Source organism: Lissotriton vulgaris, unplaced genomic scaffold (genome assembly GCF_964263255.1).
Source record: "Lissotriton vulgaris unplaced genomic scaffold, aLisVul1.2 SCAFFOLD_2326, whole genome shotgun sequence".
NCBI classification, from domain to species: Eukaryota; Metazoa; Chordata; class Amphibia; order Caudata; family Salamandridae; genus Lissotriton; species Lissotriton vulgaris.
This window is the reverse complement of record NW_028244456.1, coordinates 182,473-202,336: the sequence shown is the minus strand read 5'-3', so window position 1 is coordinate 202,336 and position 19,864 is coordinate 182,473. Positions and strand designations below refer to the sequence as shown.

General features: G+C 43.7%; 1 protein-coding gene across 1 annotated transcript in view; it reads right to left on the bottom strand.

The window, feature by feature from the left end:
• The window catches only part of LOC147667241 (14-3-3 protein zeta-like), a 68,348-nt gene that overhangs the window by 39,390 nt on the left and 9,094 nt on the right, over positions 1 to 19,864 (bottom strand). The window contains exon 3 of the mRNA XM_086948821.1: positions 18,715 to 18,835. Within this exon, the coding sequence (XP_086804947.1) occupies positions 18,715 to 18,835 (121 nt within the window). The remainder of the gene's footprint in view (positions 1 to 18,714; positions 18,836 to 19,864) is intronic.

Sequence of the window (19,864 nt, the reverse complement as noted above, 5' to 3'; positions counted from 1 at the left end):
TCAAAGAAGCGGCCGCCATTGTCCTGGCTGCTCAGAAAGTGAAAGAGCATGGCGCGCCAAAGGTTGCAGGAAAGCATGTCATGCCTGCAGTAGAAGAAACTCATGGTGCTTACAGAGTAAAATAGACGTACCTTGCAACAACCAAAGTAAAAGGCCCTCATGGGAAGGTTACAAATGAAGACAAGGAGGGACTAACAAGCCTATGAATAAATCAGAAGCCAGCATTTACGAAGGACAATGACCCAAGTCAATAACATAGGCTGGGAGTGGGTGGGGCTTCTATTCCATACTCCAGTACAGCATGCGGCAGAGCAGCACATGCGCGGCTCAGGCACGACCTAAAAGTGGATGGCTATGTACTGAGGAGTTGTGGGTTCTTATGGGAGACCGCAACAGCTGGAGACGCACCGCTCAGAGGCTGCACTTCTATTTAAGCGCCCGTCTACACCCAGCCTGGGATGCCTTTATTACCCAAGACTAGTTCTGCCATAAGTGCCAATGCCACACAGCAAACTCATTCTAAGAGGTTATTGGTGCCACAGGCCTCTGTAGTTAGAGGGGCTACCGCTGGAATGCTGAACACAACCAGCCGCCACCACAACTACATCCACAGTGAGGAGGTAAAAGTGAGGACTAAAGTGGAACAAGAGAACTCTGCAGTATGAACTTAAGACTTTACCTAAGTGAATTAAAATTAGTGAAATCTATTTGAATTGGTTTTATGCATCTAGCCAACTGGGTACTTTCGAGTGAACTGTATCTTAACCTAATCAACACATACGACTGTGCTATACACGGGGGAGGGGAAAGAAAGAACAGAAAGGGGGTAGTAAATCGCTGCAGATTGTAATTAAGATTACACTTTAATAGGGTTCTCATTTACAAGGGTTGTCTTTCATTTTTCTGAGAGAGTAAAGAACTGAAAAATAAGCAGTGGGCTAGATAATACCTGATGTCCGTTGGTGGACTAGAGTTCTGAGGTGTTTTCTTTACTACCTCTACCTATTACTGCTACTTTGATACATCGGACTGCTCCCCTGATAGCCAAGAGTGATATGTGGAATTGGTGTACCTGACCCAGCTTGTAGAGCCACAGCAGGAAAGGCCACAAGACACCAGTGGCAATCAACCTGAACCACCATGGATGTTCTACACCCTCCCCCCACCACCTGATCTGCAGTTGTGACACTGAGCCAATATTCCTATTGCTCTATGTTAAGTGGAGATACACTGGTAAAACGCTATTGAAAACTAGACTTCACAACCTACTTAACACTGAAGATAACTTGGCTTTTAAAATACAAGAACTAGGACTGCAACCTAGAGGTGAACCATGACAATTAAGCATTCAACATTGAGATACCCCCATTTGAAGTGTCGAGTGACATCCCTAGTCTCAAAAGGACATCTCTAGTCTCTACATTCTTTGCCCTATAACTGATGCTTCATTACTATATTACAGGTTCCGTCAAACACTTGGAGGAGACTGATCAGCCAATCTGACTCCTTGTTGATCGACTCAATCGGATGGCTGAGCTTCTAGAACTTTCTATGAAGGAAGGGACAAACCACCCTAGTGGATACAAGATAGAATTCTTTTAATATATACTACTCCAAGAAAGAGGTACATTGCTGAGGGAAACATTCGTACAAGCACAACTGACCGTATACCTCCATGTCACACCCATGAATAGCACTGAGTGACAACTTCAGTGTCCTATGGTGTACACTGAGGCTCCTGAAATAAACTTCAGGTGGCTCCGAAAAAACAAGTTACATCATCTTAAAATGTCCATAAAAAAATGACAAAAGCTAAAGATATTAAAAACAAATTATATTTAAAGTGCTCTGGGATACTGCACATGGGTGGGACTAATGAACAGTCACTTTCAGTAACATTTGTTACTGGCAGAAATAATCGCATTTTCCACACCTTAGAATATCCCTCGGCATCAAACTGGATCGGGAAAGTATTGAGCAGTACCTCTGCGTGCAGATAGGTGGCATCGATAAGCTCTGCATCAGAAGTGGCACCAATGTATGCGCCACCCTGTGACTCCAATGTATGCGCCACCCTGTGACAGACTATTTTTGCACCAAAATGCGCAGCCTGTAAAAACCAATGTTGCTCCAGTATGCAGTATCTAACGAGATCTTTTGGGTGAAGAGTCCAGTGTGCAGAGTTGAGAGAGAAAAAAAGCAAAGTTTAGTAACTTGTTCTTCTGATGGAAACTTCCAACTGCAGATAACTCACTTTAGAATAAAAATCTAAGCAATACCTTCTAGAGGGGTCTTCAAACTGGTTTACACCAAAACGTCCTGATGGTCTGAGCAGGTAAAATGTTCATCTCGATGGATCAGACTATCTAAGAAGTAGTGCTTCACGGATGTGTGGAGTGACACCCGTATAGTGGGCCAGTGCAGTACTGGTAGCAGCCTTCGTGAAATTGTCCTGCAAGCCCTCAGGAGGCTGCTTCTTAGCCAACACGCAGATTTTAATGCCGACAATTCAACAAAATGGTACCTTTCTGCACAGCATTGCCCTTCTCTGCTCCAGTGAACCAGATGAAGAGCTGATCTTCCACCAGATGGTCTTTGGTGCGATCAATGTAAAGAGGGCTCTTTGGGTCCAGGTAATTTTAAGTCTCCCCAGCTCTTTAGAAGGATGAGGTGGCTTGAAAAATGTAGGCAGCAAAATACTCTGATCAACATAAAGGGGGGTGACTACCTTCAGCAAGAAAGAGGCACACGCCTGAAGAACCAGTTTATAGGGAAAACCAGTTTATAGATGTACAGAGGGTAAATAGACAGCTTGAATGTCACTGATACTCCTGGCTAATGTAATTGCAACTAGAAAATAGATCTCTATGGTCAAGAACAGCTGTGAAGGAGCTCAAAGGGAGAACCCATGAGAACCAAATTGAGGTCCCAATGGGGCATCACAAAAGTGGTAAGAGAAAAAGTTGCAAAACTTTCAGAAAATGAATCACAACTGGTGACTTGAACAGGGAGGGTTGAGCCTGCAGCCAAGCTGAAATAGCCAACAGGTAGTCCATAACAGTGCCCAGGGCAAAGCTAAAGATAAAGCAAACAGCAGCACATCTGACTGACAAGCAGGAAATGGCTCCACATGGTGTGAGGAACACTAAGCTACAAACTTATTCAAATGGCAAGAGAATATAGTCTTAGTGGAGGGGCGTCTCGCTGCCAAAAAGACATCACAGACCTGGGGGTGAATATTGAAAACCCTCAACTGTCGCTGTGCAATCTCCATGCATGAAGATAGAGTGAGCAGGTATGGATGCAGGACCTGTCATATTGCAACAGGAAATCAGAGGACCGATGCTCAGGAATTTGGAATACAATAACCTCCATGTCTAACCCAGAACCACCACGATGACTTGGGCCCAGTTGGTCCTGATCTTAAGAACTCTGGGTAGGAGCCATATTAGCAGAAAGACTAACAGAGTTCCACTAGAGGCAAAACGGGTCCCCAAGCGAGAGAAGCCTTGGAAACTCAAACGTGCAGAAAAGCAGACATGGTGGGTTCTCAGCCATGGTGCTCTCCATTCTTGGAAGAGACCATGTGCCTCCTCCAGGGGTAGCCGCCATTCATGATCTGCAATACATCAACAGCTGTGTTAGTCCACACTGGCGTACGGGGAGCCCGCCAAGTGCTGCACAACCAGGAAGATGTCCTGGCCCTCAGCCAAGTCCAGAGACGCACAGACTCCTGGGACAGGGATCACGACCCCACCTGGTTTGTCACAATGCCAGATGGTAGTGATGTGATTTAACAAACACATGAACCAGATTTTCCTTGCTGGAGGAGATGAAGGCATTAAATTCCAAGTGGATGGCTCCTGACTTCAGCAGAATGATGTGGAGCTGAGCCAGAGAGGAGAGTCCTTTGTTCTCCACCTCTCCCAGGTGGCCGCTAACAAGTGATCACTGGTCACCGCAGTCAGATTTTTTTGTGATGTGAAAGAGGGTGTGGGGGCAGGTGAGGAATATGCCACTAACCCAATAATAGTCCATCAGCCAACACTGCAAATCTTAGTCACCTTAAAGTTTGAGAATCCTCTGGTGGTGTCATCATTGGAACTTCAGAGCACGCATGTTTAATTTGGCGTGCATCACCCGCTGGATGCTGGAGACCATCAGACCCAGCAGCTTCCTGGACTCTCCATTCCAGCAGACAGGCATGGTACTGGACTGCATAAAGAATGGCTCTCATGAAAGGAGAGTATGTATCCTTACGGCTAGAACTGCCGACTTTGGATCTGGTGAACCTGGTTCTTGTCTCAGCGCCCGCTCATCCTGTGATTCTGGACAAAATCTCCCCGCACCTACCCAAAAAATTAATATGTCCTTGTGTAACGTAACTGGTGCTTGTCTAAAGTGCTCCAATACCATCGGGTCGAGTTTGCACTATATAAAATCCGCAAAAAAAATAAAAAAGGAGCGCCTGGGTAGTGCGTGTGACTACAGCATGTTATCATTCAACTCCAGAGTGAAAAGGTTTGCTGTATTCTGGAGCTAGAGAAGGACTGCCTGTGGAGAATCTGCCTTCAGCAACCAGCTGTTGAGGTGGGGGTAGACTGGAGCCGCCCCCGACCTCCTAAGAAGTTCTGCAACCACCATAATCACTTCAACAACCGGGCTTTGGAAATATGCATCCTGCAAGCTCAAGGCTAGCATCTTGTCTCCAATGTCTAGGAAAGACGGCACTTGAGCCAACGTGAACATCTCGATTTCTGCAGAAAATCGATGTGGGCACAAATATTGAGTGGGAAAGAGGCTATCGTCCTTTCCTGGCACCAGAAAGTAGCAGGAATAGCAACCACACAATCACTGGGTGCTCGAATGGCCCCTTTGACCAACAAAGACTGCACTTTCTGACGAAGCCACGAGACTTGGTCATCCATGAACAGATTGTGACAAGAGTGGAAGGCTTATCCATGAATGTGAGGGAATTACCCTCCTGTACAATTTGGAGACCCCACTTGACAGAGGTTATGTTGCTCCATTGGGGTAGGTGGTGCCGAATCCTGCCATTAACGCAGGTGTGGAGTAGAGATCTCGCTAAAGCAGTTTGGATGCTGCGGCAGCTAGAGGGTAGGCAGAATGACAGTGTGCTGGGTATACCTCCCGCTTCCTTTCTGGGGTCCTCAACCACTGCAAAAGAAAAAAAAAAAAAAAAGGCTCTGCACTGGTAGGCTGGCTGGTCAGGCTGACAGTGCGAATGCCCATAGGAGTTCGGAGGGAGCAAAAGGACTGTTGTGGTAAGCCTGGGAGAGTCCAAGGGACCCATTGGTGGGTTGACTTTCCCAAACCTGCTCAAGCTCCGTATCAGCTGTGTGACCAAACAAGCATGATCCATTAAATGGCATGTCCACGAGTGACGCTTGCACCCTCGCCCCCATACCCCAAAACTGCAACCAGGCATGGCAGTGGAGAGCCACCATAGCCTGGCCCTGCCTGGGGAACCAGTCCACACCTGATGCTGAAATTCACTGCGTCCCGACTATCCACCAAGACTTGGTTGAGGATGGTGCTGCCCTCTTCAGGAAGCATGGAGAACAGCTGTACAAAGGAGTCCCATACAGCACGGGAATATCAGCCTAAGAGACATGCTGTGTTCACCGCCCACAAGGCCAAGCTGACAAGAGAATTCTCTTTCCAAAAGTATCCAGCCTCTTGGATTCCCCATGCAGTGAGATGGAAGGAACGCGTTTGGGTGGACCTTGGCTGTGGAGACCTGTACCACCAGGATGTCAGCAGACTGATACTAGGAGAGGGATCTGTGGTGGTGTCAAATCAGAACAGAAGGTCTGCTTTGCAGGTGGGAGTTCAGGAGCGGGTCATCAAAGCACGACATTTGAATGAGGAAGATGATGAATGCTTTGAATACTTTGTGGACTTACCCTACTTGGAGGAACAAGTCTTGCAGAGAGAAGTTTAACATCCTCGGGAGCAGCTCCAGGAATGGCCCAGAGATCTATGTTGGGAATGATGCAGAGCCATCTTCTCCGTGCTGCAAGCAGTATCACCTGCTTGCATATTGCTTTGGGATGCACAGACTTGCAATCAACGCAGGTCTTGAGGTGTTGACCTCACCCTGGCACCGGGGACACAAGTGAGGATCAGACGTCTGACATTACCCACTAGGTATAAACCCTGAAAGTTTAGCAGGGAATATGTCTGATCACAGTAGGAGAAATTGTTAAAGCACAGTTGACAAAAAAGGTGATCAAAACATGACCAGATTCAGCAGCTCAGGATCTGCAGTGGTGGCATGGAAAGAAAGGAAATTAAGTCAGCTCACTAAGTGGCGCATATATGGGCACCGCAACATCACTTCTGACATGAACGACGCACATTGATGCTACCTATCTGCCTGTACAGGTACTGCACAAGATTAGTCCAGTCTAATGCCTAGGGAATATTCTACGGTGAGGAATTTGCAGTTGGAGGTCTTCACCAGAACAAATACTTATGGCCAATATTGAACAAATGATGGATAACCTGCAATGCTTTAAGAGGAGTGCTGTCCTGCCTTAACCTTAGTTATCCTTCATGGTAGTCAAAGCACGATAATAGACAGACATGCTCCTGTAGCAAAAGCCACCATTAGGCTTTGTACTCCAAGAACTGTGGTCATAAAGTGCCCAAGGGTTTCTAAACTAGATATTCAGCATTCTAGCATGAGCAATTTTTGGGTCAAAGCTGGTAAATCTGTCTGAAATAGGGTTTTCACCATTTCCCCATAGTATCTAAAGGCTGAGGGACTAACCGCACACGATTAGTGTGCTGCCATAGATAGCCAACTAATTCAGAAGAGGAAAAAGAAAAAAAAAGGAGAAAAAACACTGAAAAAAAACCTAGTGAAGCATAGCACCAATGTTTTCAGTTATGGAAAAATAAATTTTAACAGAAAGACAAGTAAACATCAAGAGACATTGTATGTATACGAGGTGGCAGCATAATCAAATTCTAGGTAGAGAGCTAAAGAGTTTTAACTGGCTTCCCTTGCAGGGAATAGTGTGCCTATACACTAAGTTCCGTAACCACATTGGGAAAACAATTTTAAAGGTGAACACTAACAAAATGTATAGGGAAAGCCTATAGGTATGAAAAATATTAACAGGACCTTTTCTTCAATATAAAAAGTATACTGAAGCCGCACAACCGGCCACTTTTAGGTTAACAATGTGAGGTTATGGGTAAGTGCACGGCAAAAGAATAAAAGAAAACATGTAAATCTGGACAACACCAACCACTGTCACGTGTCTGTGGGGGGTGATAGGGGAGGGTGGGGGTGTGGAAGAGTGATTGTGACACTCAAATGGTGCACAGCATTACTTGGATGTAGCTTAGGATGAAGGAGCAGCAAGACATCCAACTATCAGGCATATAAAGAGATGGTTTTACGTGTTTGAAGAAGTATGCATTCCATTTACCGAGGTTTATGAGGCAAGCATTAAAGTTTATGATAAACACCAAATTTTTCCAGGTACCTATTAACCCTTTCGCTGCAGTGGCAATTCCGCCGCAGCGCTAAGGGGATGGGGAGGCCGCGCGGCGCTCCGACGCTTATGACGGACCTGCTCCGTCATGGCCCTTGGGTGGGCTGTGCTTGTGACGGAGTGGTTCCGTCATGGCCCCGCCCGTTCTTTAGAACGTCAGCGCAGGCACGAAATCGGCGCCGCGCAGGCACGAAATCGGCACCGTGCAGGCGCGGCGAGCGGGCCATGACGGAACCGCCCCGTCACCAGCACAGCCCACCCGAGGGCCATGACGGAGCGGTTCCGTCATAAGCGTGGTAGGGGTTAAGGAAAGCAAAAAGCAGTTCACGCTGTTACAGTAATAGGGATAAACAAATCCGCATTCACAGATGGCGGATTCAACATGACTAAATTGCACCAGTTAGTCACATGTATAGGGTGTTTTTAGTAATTCATATGTACAATTACTATGGAGAGGAAGTTGATCCCAGAAAACAGGAGTAGCAAAGATTGATTGATGCATGACTATTAACCAATTAGAGGTCAACTTAAAAAAAACGCAAGTCGTTCCTTTTGGTAAGAAACGACACACAGGTGGTGGTTGGTCATTCAACAACATAAGCCTCGTAACAGGCCAGTCATATAAATATCTAAGCGTCCACCTGGATTCTAAATACAATTTTAGAAAGCAGCGTAACGAGATCGCAGTCAAAGCAATAACCCTTGCGGTATCACTAGGCAAGCTTGCGAAAAATCTCTCAGGCCCAACCCTATCGCCTCTTTTGGAGGTGATGAGAGCAAAAATTGGCCCTACTCTATCGTATGGCATAGAGTTATTTGGGGGGAAAATGAATACAGCCTTGAACCAGCACACAACCAAAATTTATAAAAAGGTTCTCCAGCTGCCAAAATCCGCATCTGCTGCACAGATAAGACTGGAGATGGGACTGATAAACTACGATGCCTCCAACATCGGGGCATATCTAAATCTCTGTCACAAACTAAGACAAGCGGACCCCAATACATTAGAATCCCTAGTCTGGGAAGAAATAACCCAGAAAAATCCAGGTGGAACATACGGCCGTCTCTTTAAAGACGCCATTCAGCAAATGTCAGCAAGTGATTTGTGGGCCCTGAATCCTAGTCAGACAGCATTCAAAATAGGGATCAAAAAGGGTGTGAGAATGAGATCAAGTATCATGGATAAAGCACTCTTTTTGAAACGCAGTCACGCCTGGGCTCTTGTAAACTCTTATAGACGGCTAGCCCCGCCTCCTATCTGGCCTGTACATATTCACTCCATCTAAAGCGCAGCCTTATCGCCATTAGAATGGGCGACTGGCGATTCCTGAAAGATTTACCCTCCTGGCGACGCACCTCTGAAGATTTAACTTGTAGAGGGTGTGGCAAAACAGCTGAAACTATGTCGCATGTGATCTGCCTCTGCCCAGCTTTTAATTCAGAACGCAGGCGGAGACTAAAACCAGAATGGAATAGGCTGGGTGCCAGGACTTGCAGGCAAGCTATCATGGTAGCTTTAAATATGGAAAACACATCCCTAAACATAAGACTCATAAACTTCATTCTGCAAGCATACCGTAATTTCAATCAAAAGAGGCCCTGCTAAAGTGCCCCTCCCACTTTCCAACTCTTAGGGAGGTTAAAATAAAACGACCAGTAACCTCAGGAATGTCGGCTGCTTCCTAAAAGTAGGATACCATTGATGCCGAGTACAATATAAAAGGGAGGAAGAGACAACTTTTTTCCCTATACATCATGCTTCAAGCTACTCTATTTTATTTAAAGAGGCTTAAGAGAAGACAATTTCCATTTTTATAATGACTGTCAACTGACCATGTTTTTATTCTTCAAGATTTTTTAATCTTATTTATTGATACACAATGTGAATTTTGTAACCTTCTTTTAAAGATATATGTGTTATATCTAAATAAAGATAATTGATTTGATTTGATTGATGCATGAAGATGTAGTGACGGTTAAAATGAGGTTATACAAATTGACCGAGGAAAAAGGTTATTTGACTCAGAAATGAAAATGCACGGCCAACAGCCGATTAGCAATACTTAGTGGAATCTATTTCCATAGAGACCAATAAAAAAAAAAAAGACAAGATCTTACCCAAGTAGTGTTTTGTGGGTTGACTGCCTGTCCTAAACCCCACTGGCAAAACCATGTAAATTTGGATTTCCTATTTCCTGGTGGAATCCTTTTTAGCTGCACATTAAGACGGACAAGTATTTCATCCAGTGCATATGTTAATTTCTAAAAATGTCCCTGCAGTTCAGCAAGTTAGGCAGAGGTAGGTAATCAACCAGCTCATCTGACTCAACAGGGGTGTGGAATTTAATAAAAAGGTCTAGTTCTCCATGTGACAGGTGGCTTCATGACCTGTAAAAAAAAAAAAAAAAATCCACTTGTCCCTTTGGAGCCATTAAGTGCAGTGACAAATTATGCCACAGGGGTGTGGAACTCCTATACCCATAATGCCCATGACACTGTTTGGGGGTCAAGGACAGGAAGTCTTCCTGTATTTTGTCCCTGGGGCAAGTAGGCCCAGCCCCCTGCAACACAAATCCTTTGGATGCCCTCATTATGGATCAGGGAAGGGCATAGTCTGCAGTTAGAAATAGTTGTGCACGTTAATGCTGTTCGAACTTGTATTTAAGGTTCATTAATATAAAGCCATAATTATTATTAGGGTGAGCGCTCTAAAGAAATCAAAGTTTAGACTGCACTATTTACAGTTGTTCCAGTATAAAAACGTGTACAAGCTTTTACAAAGTTTACTTTAAGGTTACATATAATGCTTCCAGGATGCTCGGAAGAGATACAAATCTATGCAAAAGCTTGAAAGCAAGATTAATTATTTGCCTTCAAAATATAAGTCATAAAAAAAATGCAACTAGGAAAACACCGCTTTTGCTAAGCTATGGTGAAATTGTAGGTACCATTCCTTTGATGCATCGTTTAGCAAAACGTATTGATGCATGCTAGTAACTCCCAAAAGTATTCATAATGGAAAATCAATGTAACCAGTTGCAACAATGTTATAGGGAACATCAAAATAAACAAACACTGGCAGAGCCAATAGGTATGACTTTGGTGGTTAGCCTTTTGGTTATTAGGTCAATGTGAGCCTTATTTTGATGTGGGTTTTGTAAAACTTTGTGGAAGCTTTCATGCCATCATAACAAACACTTGCGAATGCAAAAATATTTTTTGCATCAAAAACCAAATATTGCTACAGTACTTCCGGCCAATGAACAAAACTACTTTGCGTACCAATATGCTCCTTGTGAAGGAGCAGAATGTGGTCACTCACAGTTAAGCCAGCCGGTAGATCGAGCATTTTAATACAAACAAAAATACGCAAGAGCTAAATAGGGTCTCAATTCTTAACCCGTTCCATGCTTGCGTCGTCCAATGGCCGTTGAATGCTACCTCACTAGTGTTGCGCTTGTCCGTTGGCCGACGCGACCCCACCCACTCATTGGAACTCCTGCACAGCAGCGGAATTTGCGCCGCGGTGGAGTTAAGAAAGTCACAAAAGTGCACCCATGATATAAATCCTTGCCGTAGTGCAGATTTACGGCTTTAATTACTTCACAAAAACTTAGACGTGGAATGGCGGAATCTCCAGCGTGTCTCCGCTGTCTGACTGCGAGAGGCACGTTTAGACATACACTATGGGAATGCACACGACTGGTCTCTAATAGTGAAGGAACTAAGTGAAGTCCTAGGGGCTCAGCTACCGATGGATGCCAAGTATGCATTGCTAGAGATACCCTCAGACCTAAACCTACCAAGGCAGAGTCTTAACCTTTGTAATCTAGCCATGATAGCAGCCAAAAGGGTCATAGCTAAAAAAGGGAGAGCGAGCGCACCAGAGATCCCAACCCTCAGTAAGTGGAAAACTGGGATGGACATGGTTATGGGTGCGGAGCAGGTGACTTACAGAATGCGAGGGTGCCCGTGTAACTTCATGATTTGGCACCCCTTGCTGCGATACTACCGGCTTGAACTTTAAGACACACAGGGGTGGGGGGCAAACAACGTAGTATTGCCCTTGGAGGGGAGAGGCCCCGGCAAACTGTTGCCCAAAGACGGAAGGGGAGTAGATCATAGTGGTAGTCCACCGCCGTGTACATTAGTATCATCACGATGAGCAGACAAGAAAGAAGCATTTACTGTATCTGCATGAGAAATGCGTGGTGCCCGTTGACCATATTTGTACCATATGTGAAACTGATGTGTCTTGCAAATCATGGAGAAGTTTCAACAAAGCTATTAAAAAAAATAGAAAAAAGAATTTACAGAAGTAGATCAGAAAATGGTACTCCTAGAAAATTTGTGAACTACATCTTAGCATTGGCAAATGATCACACGTAGATTTCCTCATGCGAAAGTGTCACTTTCCCACTGAGCACATTTTTCCCCACAACCCTGGAAGTAGTTTTACCTCGGGCCTTGTCAGGTGTCTAATTTTCAACCTCTTTCTAAATGGGAAAATATTAAAAACAAGCTGATGAAAACCCATAAAACAAGCCAGTTAGTAGGTTTGCACAGACTCAAAAGGGCATTCAGAACTACTATGGCAAGGTCTGGTTTTTGAGACCAAAAATACTTTTGCTTTAGTCAGTGTTTGTTACAATGAGGAGTGCCCAGAAGCTCCCACAACAACAAAGTTTTACAAAACCCAGATTAATGCATGGACAGAACCAAAAGGCTGACCAGCAAAGTTGGTATTGGCGCTGTCAGTGCTCGTTTATTTTTTGGTTTCCCCTATAATTTTGTTGCAAGTAGTCAGACTAAATGTTCCATTATGAATATTTTGGGAAATACTGGCATGCGTCACATTTTGCTAAACAACGCTTCGAAGAATTGGTACTGAATAAGTCACAGTAGATTAAGAGAAACGTTTACTAGTGGCATAGATTTGCATCCATTCAGAGCATCCTGGAAGCATTATACATAACCTTGCATTGTTAAACATTTAAAACTGGTATACAGATTTTTATACTGGAACCACTGACTGTAGTGCAGTCTGAAGTTATATTTCCTTAGAGCGCTCACCCTAATAAAGGTTTTGCATTAATGAACCTTCATGACAAGTTCGAACAACATTAATATATGGGCACAACTATTCCCTTAACTGCAGACAATGCTCTTCTGTGATTCAAATGTGTTAGTGTAATCTGGCAGTCAAAGGATTTGTACTGCAGGGGGATGTGCCTACTTGTCCCAAGGACAACACAAATAAGAAAACTTCCTGCCCTGACCCTAAATAATATGTCATGGGCATCGGGCTATAGGAATTCCACGCTCCTGCTCTAGGAGGAGGAGAAGCAACCTAAAGTTTAACGAGTATTAGGATTATAAATCACAACCATGTAGAGGGGTGTTTTCCATGGAATCCATACCTTTTTAGACGCACGTTTAGTAAAGTACAATTCCTATTAAGAGGATGCTGGACAACCAGTCCCCAAAGCTGAGCCACCAAATCGAAGTGGGCAGGTTATTAGACCAGTTTCCAGAACCATTGTGCTAGTCACAGGAGAGCTTGAGAACTGATGAGACCACCACTTAAGACCAATAGGCACTCAGCTGGTGTAACTCCAAGGCAACAAAATCTGGCAGAGCAAAAAAGAATGAGGCTGTAGATTATGCTGCAGCGTTTTACTTCTCATTCATAATTTTGCACTCCATGTCTGCATCATTGCAGAAGCCACGATATTGCAAATCAAGAACATGGTAGATTCGAGTAGGGTCTCTATGTGCAAGAGACTATATCAGCAGTGTTACGCTATACTCTCAAAGAGGGAAGTCCGTAAATGAAGTTAAATCCACATTATCATGGGGAAACCAGGAAACGGATGTGACAGATGTGCAAGTTCAATTATTTAAAAGCACTGTGCTGTAACAAGACTATGGCACCCACACAGCATGTGCTTTTAATAAACTGTAATTTAGCAATCTAAATAAGGGGTAAATACATCAAACAATGTTTTAAGCGACATGTTTTTATCGGTAGTCACAATAAAAGGCCTGCTTCATGGCAGCATCACAACCCCTAACTGGGAAACAATTCAACATCCACAAAATACTAGGGCCTTGATAGACAGCAGCCCGTCCAAAGCCTTGACAACTATTTGTGAGAGCATGGGGTAAAAAAGGGTGAGGAAAGGGCCGTAATTTGTTTTTTTAAGCCCCATATACATGGAAGAAAGTGGTAAGGTCATCACAAACAAAGTCCACTGTTAATTGTTCAGTTTGACAGCCAAACTATAGCATACCTTTAAATTTCAAACGGTGTTGTGCCGGATTCTTGGGTGGCTAAAACATAGCAAAACACCTGTTTCAATGGTCTACACTTGAAATGCACTGGCTGCACTTTTAAGTGAGTCTCAGAGTACATCATAAGGACTAGTGCTCCATTGCAGAGTATTTCCATGGTACAGGACTACACACAACTCCATGATTATCCTGCTAAATATTGTCCAAGATACAACAGAAATGTTTCAAATTCACTCAGTGAGGGGGGTGGAGTACTATGTTGCACCTACGAGTTTGGGGTACCCCGAGCTGGGAAACCTGCAATGTATGCAGTGCAGGATTGAGACAGGAGGGAGTCTGGCGGTGACTTAGATAGCATATGCCTTAGGTAGTGATCCCTCCATGTCCTCTGCGCATCAAAGCACTGCTCATTCATCTCTCTATCCAGGCCATTAATGTCAGGTAGTTGTGACCACTTTGGGACAACAGATTCTCCAATGGAGCATATAATCAGAGAGCATGGGATGTAAATAACCAAGATACTGAAATGCACACTACCGGAGAAAGAATCCCTGGAATGGTCTCTGGTCAGCTGCAATGTAGGGCTGGGAAAAAGCCCTGTTCTGCCTAGAACTCCGATTAGATCTTTAATTTTAAAGGATCGTCTGCAATAGAAGCATGTCGCCAATCATTGTGACTGAAAAATGGAGTAAGGGAGCAAGGCCACCCAAGGTAAATATGTGCATATAAAATGCATGACTACATAGCCACATCAATACCGCAGAAGCATGCAAACCTCTTCAGCTGACTGCAGTAGTGATTTTGACCTCCGAGGGAAGCAGTCAGATACCATGAACAAAGTCCTTTCCCAACCATACACAGTTGGGATTCAGAAATCCCCAAAAGTTCTCAAAGAGAATGTTTCTTTAGCCTTATTCCAGATGTGTTCAGAGTCCACTAAATAGTATGATTGAGCTAAAAGAACAGTCACAACAGGCTTTGGGTCATAAAATAGAGGTGGATGGGCTACTTCTAGTCTACAGCGGTGTTCAGGTTTTTCAATGTCAGTTACTAAATTTGCATACTGCTCTTGTAACGACTACAGAGTTCCCAGCTTGATGCTGTATAATAATCCAAGCTTTTGTATCTATGAAAGGTCCAATGCGGGAGAAACAGTGCGACTTTACTAGCAAGGTCTGCACCATGTAGACAGAGCTCGAAATCCCTACCAGTTGGAAATAAAGCAGTAGGGAAACGTGGTGTGAGGAAATGGAGAGAAATCTAAAAAAAATAGTAGTAAATAAACCATACACCCAACCAATTCGAGTACACTTTGAATAAAGCAAAAATAAAAAATAAATAGCATTGTTGCCTGAGAAACCTGTTTACCAAGTCTACAGAAGGAAGAACAGCAGTGTTAACTGCCAGTACCGAGAGAGGGTCTTTGCTCCCTTAAAGTAGAAATGAAATTCTTTAGATTAGCGTTACATAACTGTTCCAAGCAATTAGGTTCTTTTAAAAGAAATTTAAAAAAGGGCTAGTTAAGAAACGCAATATATGAAATCTTGACGTGTATTGGCTGGCTTTACAGCTTCTTTGGCGCCAACAAGATAGCCTAAAGACAAATGCAATTAGAATCACGCTGTTAGCTGAATATGGCTAAAGTGCATGATCGTGTCAAGTTTCATTGTTACAGGTCAAAAAGAGGTTATCTGGACAGAGTCAGGGGTACCAGAATGCAAGGTGGTATGGTTTTATCTCCAAAGATCCCAACGTTTTAAACTAAAAAGAATAAAACACAAGGGTAAGACACTGTATGTCCCTTCTAAAAACTGTAGACCTACCACAAAAGTGAGTACGGTGGCATCAGTGAGGGTGATATCACAGATCTCTAGCCAGTTGCCAACTTTTTGTAAGAAACAGAATAGAAACTAAAAGTTCGTACTGTCCTTTTCTTGGATTTAAGCTGTGCTTTGCAAAGAAAAATCATAATTTATGGAAGAGGAAACCTCACACGCAATAGTGTCATGCTTAATCGGCATCCTCTCCCTACCTGGTAGGTAAATACCACCAAGGCAGACTCGACCTCCTCGAAGAATTAAAGGGTAGGAGGGACTCCTTGGATAAGACTAACTGTATAAAGACGGGATCCAGATCTTATTAAAAAATATCTTGGTGTTGCCACCTTGATTCAGTGGTACACATGGTATATCTAAAAACAAACCTGGGTTTTAAAAGAACACATACTTTGACATCTCTACTCGCAAAAACCAACAGACCTGCAGCCAAGAACACTAACTTACCACCAAATACGCAGGGACTTGGTGCATTCGTACCCTGCTGCGTATTTAAAACATAACACCCAGCACTGCTAGTGTGCCCCAGAAGTTTCAATTAGAGCAGTGAGTCACACAGTTCTGGAGACTACAAATAGGTTCCTGCTTCACCAGCAATTGACAGTAAAGCAGCTACGGACAACACAAAAATGTGCAGATGCATCTGAAGTACCTGTAGCAATGTGATGCTGAAGAGACAGCTGCCTGTCCTGCAGTGCAGCCTAGGAGCAAGCCATGGGCTGTCCCGCGGAAAGGGGCCACCTTAGAAGCCACCAGCACTTTAACAAATGGGGTCTGAGAACTGCGCAGCAGGCCAACCCATCCACCGGAGGGCCCAGGCCATCACTGAAGCAGGGTTGAGTAAGGGTGGGGCTGGGAACGATAACAGGACACTTTGAACCCCCCGCCCCCACACCCATAATGCCCTGCAGCCTTTCAAGACGCTGTATTGACGCTGTATTACCAGATTAAAAAGCAATGACTGGGAAGAGCCACTGTAAACACAATTCGATTTATATTTCTGTGCAATTTCGCACAAACTTGAAGGTGGCCCGATACTAAATCAACTGTTGCGCATAATACATTTTTTTTAAATTAACTCTTATGAATGTGGCAAAACAAGCAATGACTGGGAAGGGGAGGAGGGACGGACACAAGGTTGGGCGAAGCAAGGACATGTACACAGCATCGGGAAAGCTAACCTGGAGGAGCAGTCATTGTGGTATTGAACTACAGTTAAAGCCCCTGAAATTGGTTGGGTGAAAAGAATGCGTGTTGCAGCAACGAGCCAGCCGAGCACAAGACAGACTACACAAGACAGACTACACAATGGGTTATTTACTCAGGCTCAGTTTGGGGCATTATGTACCCCTGGCCCTCACCTCTGCGGAGAAATTCAGAGAAGAGTGAGCAACTGGAAGGAGGTGGTGTAGGGACAGCGTTAGATAAGAGACAAAAAAAAAAAAAAAAAACACGAACAAAAAAAAGACCAGCATGAAAAGCAGCAATGGACAGGTATTAGTGAACGGACTGCGTGCGAGTTGAGGCAAAACAAAAAGGTATGCGCCATAAGTGGTTAAAAAGTAAACTGCTCCATGTAGCTGGGTCAGACGCCAGGGCGGAAACAAAACCCAAAAGGCGGGACAAAAACAAAGGGACCATTCAAATGCAAGATTTTGCGAGAGACACTACAAATAATCTCGCCAAACAAGCATTGCTAAAGCAATGCTATAGCGAGACCTAAAAACCAACTACAAGTGAAGGGTGTGGCCAAAACGCCACAGAAAAAAATACACCATGCCCCACAGACCAGCGCATGCGCGATGCCTAGGCTAGACCTAAATAAATGTGACCTGCTATGAGGACAAAGGCTCAAACCCAACTGGTCTTGAAGGGGTGGTGTCCTTTGTAGTTGCACTTTCCTCAAAAGGTACACCACTTGTGGTTACCTATGCATGACCTGCTCTGGACCACTGGTAGGTAGTGTACCTTTTGAGGAAAGTTAGACTACAAAAGGACACCACCCCTTTGAAACTAGTTAGCCGGTATCCCCTAAAAGTCTAGGGAGTTAATTGAACACTAGAACCAGAAGAGAGTCACCTGGGTTAAAAAGTTAGTTTACACTTTCACTACTCTTAGATAAAAAAATATTTTAGGAGAAGCTTAAAAGTCATTCACTCTAGTTATGGATCCTCCAGCCCTGAAGAATGCCCCAGACCGTTGTGGCTACTAAGGGCAGAAACCTGGTGACAGTTAAACAGGTTTGAGACATTGTCCTCATAACCGTTGACATTTAGATATACCTGGTGTACCAATGAATAAGAGGTAAAAACCTGGCAACATCAAGTTATTTGTAATAAGATCTGGATCCCGTATTTATCCATTTAATCTTATCCAAGAACTCCCTCTGCCTTTTTGGGGGGGGGGGGGGGGGGGGGGGGGGAGTGTACAGTCTGCCTTGGTGGCATTTAGCATTTACATACCACGTTTGGGAGGAGGATGCAGATGTTTGAAGCATGCCACGATTAAGTGTGTGAGGTTTCCTCTTACATATAAAGATTACTTTCTTTCCAAAACAAATCGTAAGCCAATGAAAAGAACAGTACGGTATTTTGGTTTCTATTCTGTTTCTTAGAAAAGGTAGACAACTGGTTAGAGAGACCTGCGATATCACACTTAATGTCACCGTACTCCCTTTTGTGGTAGGTTTTTAGATTAAAATGACACTGAACTTGGATCTCTAGTGATCAAGAAAGTGGTTATTCAACGGAGGAGCTCTGCCAAATGCCATCATCCTACTTGTGATCCTCACTACTAGAGGTAAGTAACCAGTGAGTTAAAGTTTAACAAGTTCTGCCAATTCCTGGTTTGTGGGGTCATTATTGTTCAGGGAAAATTATCACAGTGCACACCATCATCACAACCATGTTCTCACCTTTAGTGTTACAATTGTATGACAAATATACAGTCAGCGTGTTCCAATGGGGTTCCTCCAAGCAGTTAAACCAATCTATATTCCAGAACTGGCGATGGCCAACGTTTTCCACAAGAAAAATAAAATGGTAAAATGTACATACCTTCCTTATCGTCACCAGCTACTTCAGCTAAGTAACGATAATAATCTCCTTTCATCTTCAAATAGAAAACCTTGCTTTCCGATTGTGTAGCTTTAGGAACCAAGTGGTTGTCCAAAAGACCCTAAAATTAAAAAACCGTGATCATAAATCACACTTAATGTTCTCCCTTAGCGATTTTATAAAACATCCAATAATCAAAAAAAGGGAACACAGACACTCACGTTCAACAGTTAATGGAAGACCGGATTAACAAATAAAGGGTTGCCATAATTTTATCTTGAAAACGTCCAACAGCCTTACATCATACCAACAGGGCGTTTGCTTCTATAGCTAATAGGACTATCTACCATTCTCAAAGACAGAAATCAAGTTCATTAAGGTACAAAACAGGTATAGCGTCCTGAAAATGCGGGAAACTTTCACAAGTCATATTTTGTTCGAGGTCTACCTCAAAGTAGGTCGTACAGGACGTACTTTGTGAGAAAGTTCAGAGGAAACTAACGTTAGATTTCTGACTTCCAATGAGAGCACTCCATCTGACGACTTAGTTTTCTTTTTAACAATCTGGGAGCCAGAGGACCACACTTTTACCCTGACGGAAAAAGGCCAGTGGGTGCAAAACTTATCCCACCAGTAAAATAAAAGTAAGCTATGGCCATATGTGGCATTCAGAGATTGAAAACGTTCCTATAACTACCGTTGTGGTGGTCTTAAAGACAATCGATTTCTAAACAGGAATCAACTTTCAGTATGGGAAACTAGAATTCCACACAAAGGTTATTTCACCATGGTATAAATAAGAATGCTTCCAAAACATTTGTGATGAGTCAGCAATGAACAGAAGCCAATAATGTTTGCATCACAGGAGAAAAATGAAATCTTAAGACACCACTGAATGAGGACCTTGGCTAGTGAAACTTTGAATGGAACGGTTCAGTCACTAACCCGGGCACATTTAGTAGGACAACGATAAGCAGGAAGGTGTCAATGCAATGTTAATGTGCTGCTCACTCTGAAAGAAAGCTCTTGCAGAAAGAAACATACCACTGCACCATTGGTTCGTCCTTTAGTGTGCGCATTTAAGATGTGAACTATCCAAGCCCCACTCACTAAACCAGCTGATCATTTAACGACCCCTCAACTCCTACTA